This window comes from Colobus angolensis, unplaced genomic scaffold, assembly GCF_000951035.1.
Source record: "Colobus angolensis palliatus isolate OR3802 unplaced genomic scaffold, Cang.pa_1.0 Scaffold44, whole genome shotgun sequence".
Taxonomy (NCBI): domain Eukaryota; kingdom Metazoa; phylum Chordata; class Mammalia; order Primates; family Cercopithecidae; genus Colobus; species Colobus angolensis.
In genome coordinates this window covers 991297-1001624 of record NW_012117821.1, presented here as the reverse complement: position 1 = coordinate 1001624, position 10328 = coordinate 991297, and the positions used below count along the sequence as shown (strand labels likewise).

The 10328-nt window shown below is 64.2% G+C and overlaps 1 protein-coding gene across 1 annotated transcript in view; it reads right to left on the bottom strand.

Moving 5' to 3' along the window:
* Nucleotides 1-950: 950 nt before the first annotated feature.
* EXD3 (exonuclease 3'-5' domain containing 3) overlaps nt 951-10328 on the bottom strand; it is a 92460-nt gene continuing 83082 nt past the window's right edge. Inside the window, exons 19-21 of the mRNA XM_011957231.1 lie at nt 3502-3595; nt 1542-1580; nt 951-1308 (exon numbers count right to left, since the gene is read on the bottom strand). Of these exons, the coding sequence (XP_011812621.1) occupies nt 1007-1308; nt 1542-1580; nt 3502-3595 (435 nt within the window). The 3' untranslated portion in view covers nt 951-1006. The remainder of the gene's footprint in view (nt 1309-1541; nt 1581-3501; nt 3596-10328) is intronic.

Here is a 10328-nt window from a genome sequence, read left to right as displayed (position 1 = left end):
CCCTGACCCTTTCCTGGGGTCCTGCTTTGCTCACCCTGATGCCCCTACCTGACAGGCTCAGGCCCTGCGGCTGCCCAGCAGGTCAAGGGGCAGGTCAAAACTGGACGGTTGGCTCTGACACAGGCCAGGCCCTCCCCGTCTCAGCCTCACCCTCCCCATCTGTGAAACGACAGCCCTGCTGGGGTTGCTGGGGGCTGAAGGCGCTGGGCTGCAGTCCCTAGGGGTACCCAGGGGCAGTGGCCAGCCCTGGTGTGGCCGGGAACCCACAGGGAGGTCCTGGCTGGGCCGGTCCAGGGATGCCCAAGGCCTTCGCACCCGAAGCCTGCTCCTTACTCTGGGCAGAGGCGGCTGCTTCTCCCCAGCCCCCAGGACCGTGCTGCCCGAGGCTTCCGCCCGACTCCTCGGCCAAATCTGAGCTGATTTCCGCTCCAGGCAGGAAGCAGAGGAAAGGGATGTGGGTGAGGGGAGGGGGCACATTCCTGGGATGGCCCCTCCCTGTGCTCGTCCTCCTCTCCCACCTCTGGGACCCCCTTCCCTCCCTGCTCCACCTGGCAGAGCACCCTTGGACCCTCAGGGTGGGCAGCAGTGGCTGCCTGGGCCTCAGCCTCCTCCCAGACAAGGGCAGCAGCAGCTACGTTCAGACAGCTGTGAGGACGGAGACGTTGGTGCCCACGCATGCAGAGCCCTGGCCGTGGCTGGCTGCCCAGGTGCCTCTAGTGGGGCTGTGGCTGCCGCTCTCCCACAGGGACCACACAGCCCTGACGGGGGTGATGGAGAGACCTCGTGGGTCCTACCGGGCTAGGGGTCCCAGCATCCTGACCATCTGGAAACCCTCCTCTTCTCCCGACAGCTGCTCGGGTTGGGACCCCGCCTCGGTGTTCCCGGCACTTGCTGGCACAAAGAGGGGCCCACGAGGGGTTTGTGGGGCGAGCATGAAACACGTGAGCAAGTCCACGGCTGTGGGCCCAGCAGTCGGGCACTTTCCATGTTTATTGTCTGGTTGTCCTCAGAAGGGGCTGCTGGCCGGGCTGGGCTCACCGGGGCTGGGGGCGCTGTCCAGGACGTCTCGGAAGTGGGTGGCAACACGATCCAGGTGGGAGCCATCCCAGAAGACCTTTCCACAGCGCGTGCAGCAGTAGAAGTGCCGCAGGCCGGGTGTCTTCAGCACGCCCACCGGGACCCCTGCCAGCTGCAGCCGGGTGCCATTGGTCAGCATGTCCGGTGTCTCGGCCCGCAGGTCAGCCGCCTGCAGCCAGCGGCAGGGACGGTCATAGGTGCAGCCCCCAGGGGCTGCCTCTGGGGCTGGTCCTGGACAGACAGAAGTGGCCTATCTGCTGACCCTGCCTCCTCCACTTCCTCCTCTGTGCCCACTTCTCCTATCGAGAGACCCCACCCCTCACCTTGTGGGCCCTAGGGCCCCCAAGAGCCCTGAGAGAGCCCCCTCTGTCCGGCCGGGACCCAAGTCCCCCATTCTGGGGCAAGTCGGGTGCCAGGGCCGTGAAGAAGCAGCTGTGTCCTTGGTGGGCGGTCCCGGGGCTCACCTGGCTCCTGCACCTCCTGGCTCTGGGTGGCCTTGTCACCTGTCAGTCAAGGATGAGAACTGGTCTGGGACTGTCCTAGAGATGGGGCTTGGCAGCCACCAGGGTCACAACGCAGCCATGCAGCTGAGCACGGTGACCTCATGGTGTGCGGCCTCTTCACGTACACCCCAGCCTTCGAAGACAGCTGAGGGCAGGGGGCCAAGGAGCTGTGGTACTGGCCTGGTCCCCTCCCCTGGGAACTCACACCTCGGAAAGGTCTTGGGGCTCAAAGGTCCCTGGGAAACATGTTCTAGGCGCGAGATCTGCTGATTAGGGCTCTTGGGGGCCTGAGAACCGGTGGGCGGGGGCGGGGGCAGCGATGAGCAGATAAACCCACTGCCAGTGAGTGCATTTCGAAATCAGCCAGCACAAGGGCGGGTGGGCGGGTGGGCAGGGCCCAGGGACTGCCAGGCTCAGGGTCTGTTGGAGACCCTGGGAAGCGGCTCACGCAGGCCCTGTGAGGCCCCCCAGTCCCCAGTGAGCGCCCAGGGCAGGCAGGGCCGGTATCCACCCAGGGGTCACTGCAGGGCTGAGTGCACGATGGCTGAGGGAACACTGGCCAGCAGGTGGGAGAAGCGTCTGCCCTGCTCCTGTTGACCCTCGTAATTTGCTCAGCAAGCATTTCTATACAGATGGCTCCGGATCAGCTGCAGTCGGGGATGAATGCACGAGGCCCCCACCCCAGCCCCAACTCCTCCTTGAAGCCCAGGAGGCCATGACCCTCATCTGGCCTCCCTGCCTCACCCCTCCCTGGCTGGCCCCAGCTCTTACCCTACAGTCCCTGTGACACCTGTCAGCCCATCCGGGGGTTACCCACCACCCTGGGGCCGTGTGTGTACCGTCCTGTGCTGGGGCTCGGGCCTGACTGTGCCTTTGCGAGCGTCGCGGCCTGAGTTTGGAGGCTACCTCCGGCCTCGCTCTCTGGGGTGTGCTCTGCTGGCCGCCTGGGGTGACGGTCGCTCCCCGTCCTCCTACCCTGAACTTGGACTGACCCTTTTTTGTTTTTATTTTTATTTTTGAGACAGAGTCTCACTCCGTCGCCAGGTTGGAGTCAGTGGTGCGATCTCGGCTCACTGCAAGCTCCGCCTCCCGGGTTCATGCCATTCTCCTGCCTCAGCCTCCCGAGTAGTGGGGACTACAGGTGCCCGCCACCACGCCTGGCTAATTTTTTTGTATTTTTAGTAGAGACGGGGGTTTCACCATTTCAGCCAGGATGGTCTCGATCTCCTGACCTCGTGATCCGCCCGCCTCGGCCTCCCAAAGTGCTGGGATTACAGATGTGAGCCACCGTGCCCGGCCTGGACTGACCCCTTTCTATCCACCTCCATTCCCTTAGTCCCCGTGCCAGCCCCGACTGAGGATGACCAGGAGCAGCACCCTCCACTCCCTCCCTGGGGCGCCTCCCTCCCGAGGGTGGGGGCCGGCAGTTCTAACAGTGGGGGGCGGCGGGGCATCATTCCAGCCCCTGTGCAGATCTAAAACTGCAAAGTCCTTGGGTGGCCTGCACCCTCCACAGGGAGACAAAGAAGCCCTCTGTCTCGTTTCACAGGCAGGGAAATGGGCTGGGGCCTTCCCTGGGGAGGGTGGCCATCTGGGTCCAGCTAGCGCTGTGTGCAGGTGTAGGTGCATGTGTGTGTGTGTGTGTGTGCATCGCATGCCTGGGCCCAGCAGAGAGGAGGAGCACACCACTCCAGGGGGTCACCGAGGGCCCTGGTGTCCTGATCTCCTGGTCTGCCACCGCACAGAAGGGAGCAGAGACCATGTGGCACCTGACCCTCGCTGTGCTTTTTTCCCACCTGTTGTCACCTGGCCGCCACCCTTAGTAAGTTCAGTGCTGGACAGGACAGCACCCCCCCCCCACCCCAGCAGGTCAACCCATCCCGGGCCCCACAGACCCAGTGCCTGACCCTGACGCACCCACCTGAGCTCCTGGGCCCCTCCTGGTGGCCGCTGAGCCACACGAGCTGCTTCATCATGTCCCTGGAGACCTTCAGGTACTGGTCACAGTTGCAGGCCTGGGGGCCAGAGGGGGTGCTGAGGCCCACGCGGGGCTTCTCCAGGTGCCCCTACCCCAGCCCTGTGCTTGTTCCTCGAAGCTCTGGGTCTGGCCATGGGGTTTCACAGAGACAGATAATGGGTCCCCTCCTGTCCCCATGCATAGTCCTGTGGGGTTCAGGCCACACCGCCTCCTGGAAGCCCTCCCTGATGCACTGGCTTCTCATGGGCCCTGGGAAGCCTCTTCTGTTTTTTTTTTGAGACGGAGTCTCACTCTGTCGCCCGGGCTGGAGTGCAGTGGCCGGATCTCAGCTCACTGCAAGCTCCGCCTCCTGGGTTCACGCCATTCTCCTGCCTCAGCCTCCCAAAGTGCTGGTATTATAGACATGAGCCATCATGCCCAATCACTAATTATCTTCTTCTTCTGTTTTTTTTTTGAGACAGAGTTTTGCTCCTGTCGCCCGGGCTGGAGTGCAGTGGCCGGATCTCAGCTCACTGCAAGCTCCGCCTCCTGGGTTCACGCCATTCTCCTGCCTCAGCCTCCCGAGTAGCTGGGACTACAGGTGCCCGCCACCTCGCCCGGCTAGTTTTTTGTATTTTTTCAGTAGAGATGGGGTTTCACAGTGTTAGCCAGGATGGTCTCGATCTCCTGACCTCGTGATCCGCCCGTCTCGGCCTCCCAAAGTGCTGGGATTACAGGCTTGAGCCACCGCGCCCGGCCGCCTCTTTTGTTTTTTGAGAACTTGTGGAACTCTCTGCCCAGCTACGCTCTCCAATCCCAGAACCCTCGAGGGCAGAACCAGGCCTGGGTCCCCTCTGGGCCACCTCAGCTGGGGTGTTGGACACATAGTCCAGCCTTAAAGGGTCAGTGTGGGCAGCCCCATAGTTGCCCCAACCCTTGACCTGTCCATTTCCGCATCCACATTTCTCTGTGATACCTGTGCCTGCCACTGCCCTGGGGCGGGTGTGGCTCTGAAAGTGGTGGGGGGCTAGAGCAAAACCACTTTGTGCCTTGTCCAGGGCACATAACGGGCCCCCGTGGCGCCATTGTTTTTTTTTTTTTTGAGATGGGGTCTCACTGTCACCCAGGCTGGAGTGTAGTGGCACAATCACAGCTCACTGCCGCCAGAAACCCCGGGGCTCAAATGAGCCTCCCACATCAGCCTCCTGAGTAGCACACCACCATACTCAGCTAACTTTTGTATGTTTTGTAGAGATGAGGTCTCACTATGTTACCCAGGCTGGTCTTGAACTCCTGGGCTCAAGTGATCCACCCTTCTGGCTTTCCCGAAGTGCTAGGATTCCAGGTGTGTGCCACACCCAGCCCCTCTGGGTGGTTTCTGAGTATGACCAACCTGCCAGGCTTACTGTGATGCTGGGGGCGGGGGCAGGGAGGCCGGGACCAGCTTACACCCCGAGTCATGACTTGGAGGGGGGTGCACCGCCTTCCCAGTGGTCACTTCCTGGACAAGGAGACGGGTTGAATCCCTAGGATTCCCCAGGCAACACCAGGAGGGGGCTGGGTGCCCACTGAGAGCCAGGTCCCAGGCAGGCACCCGCAGGTCCTGTGAAGGTGTGGGCCTTCCCGTCACAGCCTTTCTGATGTCAGAGCACCCTGGGGAGGAGGTGGGGCTCCCAGGCCACCTGTACAGGGGAGCAGGGAAGAGGAGGCCGAGATCCATGGTCACATGGCTATTCCAGGACCCCTCCCCATGCAGGGGCTTTGGGTGAGCCCCAGATGACATGGCTGCCGCAGGCAGGTGGCCGCGAGGCCCCTGGAGCCTCCGGGTGTGTCATGTTGGGGGCACTGGCCCTGTCCCACGTGCTCTCTTCCCCTGGGCCTTTCAGCAGTAGGAGGCTGCACTACCTGCTTCCAGCATTGTATCCCCCACCAGTTCACAGGCCTGAGGCTGGAGGTGGTGGACAGGTGGGGCTCTTCTGCTAGGAGGCCCAGGCTGGGCTAGGGAGACAGGACCCTCCCTTCCTCTTCCCCTAGCTCCCATCTCTCCACCAGGAAGCTCCTTGTGCCATGATGGCAGGTCCTATGCTCCGGTCTCTGGGCCCAGCCCAGATCTGGGTCCAGCGGGTTTCCTGGGCAGGTGTGCAGGTGAAGAGCCCTGGCTGCAGGTCTGGCTGGGAAGGGCTGAAAACAAGCAGGTGGTCTACCCTCCACAGAGCCCCACTCTGCACTGTGCAGGCCACCTGCAGGGACAGTGCCAGTGGGTGTGGGAGGGGCAGCAAGGGTGCAGCAGGGCGGGATGGGCTCCCCACGCCCCCAAGTCCTCCACATGGGGTCTGAGGCCTTCCCAGGACCTGGGCCAGGTGCGCACGCCTGGGCGTGGCCAGCCAGCTCGTGCTGAGTCACCGGGTGCCGTCAGTGAGGGCCTGGCCCAACCCTCGGGAACCACCGGTGCTGGGTTTCCCACGGCTGCTGCCCGCTGTGGGCCTTGTTGTCACCCACAAGGCCCTGGGAGGCCCTGCCCCGGCCAGGGCTGGAAAAGCCGGTTCTGGGCCCGCTTGCTGCGCCTGCCCTTGGCCCTGGGCTCCCCAGCCACAGGGGGGCCTGGCACTGAGGGTCTCCCTGTCCATCTGTCCACTCCAGGGCCAGCAGCCCTTGCTGGACTGACTGCCCTGGGCAGGTGGCCGCCATGGGCTGAGGGATGCTGTGGCTCTGCCCTTGTGAGTGGGGCTGGTGGTCCAGCACACGTCTGGCCTTCAGACAGTGATTGTCCACCTGAGACCACCTGCCTGATACGCTGAGACCCGTCCCCCAGCACTCGGGGTCTGAGAGCCTCGGCCCTCCCATTTTGAAGAAAAGGGGCTTCTGAGGGCTTCCTCAGTCGCAGGGCACTTGGCGGGCCACGACCCCATGCCAGGGTTCTCATGCCACCTCCCTCCATCAGCGTGGGACACACAGACGCCCACTCCAGGGTGCCGTCGGATCTGGGCAGAGACGAGTAGGGCCTGACAGGGACCCTGAGCAGAAGCCAAGGCTGGGGGCCCAGAGCAGCACAGCGGGGTGCCTGCGCACCTCCACCCCCTCCCCCCAGTCTGAGAGCCCAAGGGCAGGCAGCCGCCGCCCCCAGAACCTCACTGGGAGGGGTGGAAAGGCCCAGGCGAATGGGGGGCAGGACTGGCTGGGAAGGCTCCCAGCTACCTGCCCAGGATCCCCCGTGTGCCTGGTTCCCACGCTCTTCAGCCACTGGGTGCCAACAGCGCTGTACCAGCCCTGACACAGGGCACTTCCGCCTGGGACCGTGCGGGCCGGGCCATGAGCCCGTGGGCGTGTGGCTGCCTCCTGGGGGCCGGGCCACCAGCCAGGCTGTCCTGGGAATGCTGAGGCCCATGGACCCACAGCCAGGTGGGTCTGAGTGGACGTCCACTCTCCAGGGCCCTCTCCTCTCCAGGCCCAAGGAGGAGTGAGGGAAAGAGCTGGTCAGCCACTGCCCCAGAGCTGGCCGTCCGGGGACGCGCACCCAGGACCAAGGCAGAGGCCAAGATGTGTTAGGGGTGGGGTGGGCAGCTAGGAGGGCTTGAGGGGTCTGTTCCCAGGGTGTCTGGGGGCTCTGAGCATCAAAGCTAGGAGCCACAGCCACGCGTGGGCCCAATTCCCAGCCCCACTACCAAGGGAGTGACCACAGCTGAAGGAGCCAGAGCTGGGCCGCAGAAGGTGCCTTCAGCAGTGTCTGTGTGCCCACCTGACCTGGTGCCCACCTGTCCTGGTGCCCACTTGGATGCAGGGGTCACACCCACTGCCCCAGGCTGCAGGCCAGCAGGTGTGCCAGCCTATGCCTCCCAAGCAATAGGTGGCTGGTGCACAGGTGTGGTGAGGGAGGACTGGGAGCTCCCAGGCAGACAGGGCTGGGCAGCTGCACATTTGGACCCCACACACCCCTGAGGTCTTGGGTCTTGACAAGTGGGGGGCTTGAGGGAAAGAGGCAGGCAAGACATGAGCCCTGGGACCTGCCAGGGCCAGAGCACGTGGGGAACCCGTGTCCTGCGGTGTAGGGCAGCAGGCAGTGGCCTGTTGGGTTGGGAGCCTGGGAAGGGAGCTCTGCTCCTCCAAGAGACTGGGCCGGATGTCTGCTGGGCCTGGGCCGAGGTGACCTGAGCATCCCTCCTGCATGCTGGCCACCCTGGGGACTCCCACAGCCCCTGCTCTCCCAGCCCAGTGGAGCTCAGGTTCCACCACCAGGCTGGGAATGAGCCCCGGTCCCTCGGGTGATCTGACCTGAGGGGTTTCTGCTCTGTGCCCAAGCCCAGCTAGATACTGACCCCCTGAGAAGGTGAGGTGAGGGGGTGAGGGTGGCAGGGGCCTCTTTGGGGCCTGCTGTTTCTGAGCAAAGAGCAAGCTTGTTGTAACCTCAGCCCCGGCCTGTTTCCTGCACTCCTCCCTCTGGGCCCCATGGTGGGTGTGGGAGGTGGGGTCCGTCGGGCTGGGGCCTGGCCTGGGTGGAACTCCTGCAGGAGATGCCAACCTGGGATTTCCAACCCTGCAGGCAGGTCCAGGAGGAGTCAAGGCCTAAGGCCACCAGGCAGGGCGATGGGGGTGCAGGGGCACACTCTGGAGCAACAGGACATTTCTGCTTATTTAGAACTGGGAAAATGGCAAAGCATGAAAGAGCAAAGATAAAATCTCACTCCGTCCTACTACCTGCCACGCGGAAGGGCACCCAGCACCTTCCCTGGACAGGCCTCTGCATGGCAAGGGCTGTGTGCTGAGATCCCCACGACGGGAAGAGGGGTGCTAGTGGGGGTCGCCAGTGTGCCGTCCCAGGGTGGACGTTGCACATTTGGTCCCTGGCAAGCCCCTGGGTGGGTCCTGAGGCCCCCAGGTCAGCCGTGCACTCTGACCTCCCCTAGAGCTGCCCAACAGATGGTGGGGCCTGGGGTGTGGGCCTGACACCTTGCTGGACAGGGCGAGCCAGCGACCCAGGAGGAAGCAATCAGGCGCCAACCTGCCCGCTGAGGCCTGGGTCTGGCCCACACCTCATCTTCCCACGCTGTCCCCAGAGTGCCTTGCAGCCCTGGGCTGCCCGCCCCAAAGGTGACCCGACACTGTCCCCTGCTGTGGCCCTGTGAGCCTCCTCAGAGAGAAGGGAGCTGTGCACTTGCCAAAAGAACCTGGCCAGCCCCGGCACTGACTTTCCACGGGAGACAGCGCTGGGGTGGACGGAAGGCCGAGCCCCAGGCCCCTGGGGAGGTGTGTGCAGCTGGGGATAGCGGCCGTCTTTCGGGAAGCTTTTAAAACCCAGTCCATCCCCTTGAAGCGAGCTGGTAGCCACCGCCTCAGTGACACCCGCCCTCATGTCCCGGGAGTGCCTGGAGCCTGCGACTGAGGATGGCAGCCCTGGAGAGGCCTCGCCCCTGCCCCCTTGCCCCCCCCCCCGCCCCCAGAGCCCTGGAAGGGCAGTTCCCACGAGCCCCAGCCCCTCCCCCACCCAGCCACTGCCCCGTCCCCTTTGTGTGGCCAGGACAATGTCTCCACAGACAGCGTGGGGGATGGGCCTCGGGCAGTGTCGGCAGTGAGAGGGTCCCCGGGGGTCGGGACAACTGGGCCCACAGCCCTCACCCCAGAGCCCCCAAAAGTCAGGGCCCTGAGTGTGGGAGAGGACTGAAAGGGCCAGTGAGTCTCCAGAGGCCGGGTCTAGGCACACGTGCGCGACAGCCAGCCCCTCGTGTCTGCATACGGCTGGGTGTCAGGGTGTGAACCAGGAAGCGTGTTACTGCCTGTGTCACTGTGTGGACACGGAGGACATGTGGCCGCCTGTGTCAGGGTCTCTACTTCCTGTAGCTGCCTCAGAATGTGCCGCCTGGAGCCACCGGCCCTGCCTGGTCCACCGGGCTGCCCTCAAGGCTTGCTTAGCGGGGTGGGGGCTGGCGCCTGGCAGTGGGGTCCCCATCTGGCACCTTGCGCTCCTTAGCCCTGCACCCCTCTGCACAGGTCACCCCAGACCAGGTTCCCGTGAGGGGCCCCAGCCTTTCCCTGGGCACCCCCCGACCGGGCTTTCAGGCCTAGGCACTGAAGGAAGGCCACCCCACCCTGTGCCCCCCCAACCTGGTATCCAGGCCTGGGGCTTGGCTGTCTTTGCCCACCTCCTCCCAGCCTGCACCCCCACCGCCCAAAAGACCACGCGTGTGAGCCCTGACCCACTGGCAGCTCTGAAGCCTGTGGCCCCAGCCTGAGGCGTCCGCCACCCCTCAGGGTGTGACCCTTGTTCCAGCACACTTGGCGGCCCCTGGTTGACCCGTCCAGGAGGGCTGGGGGTGAGCCACAGGGCCTGGCACTGGGTCTCCCACTCACATGGGATGGTCAGCGCCCACCCGGGGGAGGGAGCTGCAGGACACAAAGCCCCGGAGCATGAATTTCAGATCAAGCGCAGGATACGTTTTTATATGAAAAAATGATCGTTTTCTGAAATTCTCCTTAGCAAGCGCCTGTTTGTCAGATCCCCTGGCCTGCCCTGGGCGGGCAGGAGGAATAAAAACGGTCGGGAGTTCCAGACTCCACTCCCCGCCCAGACCCGAGAGCTCCCACCTGCCCTGGGTCAAACCAAACAGAAGCCGGGCCACGCAGGCTCCCAACGCTGTGCCCTGGGCCTCGTGCTCTCTCCAGGGGCTCCGGGGCGCCCCCACACCGTCCCCATCCCGGGAGGTGGCAGCTCCCCCATCCCCCTCGCTGTAGCCCCCTCCTGTCTCTGAGCCTCCCAAGGAGAGTCCCCCTTCTCCCCCTGCCCGGGGCACCAGAGCTTC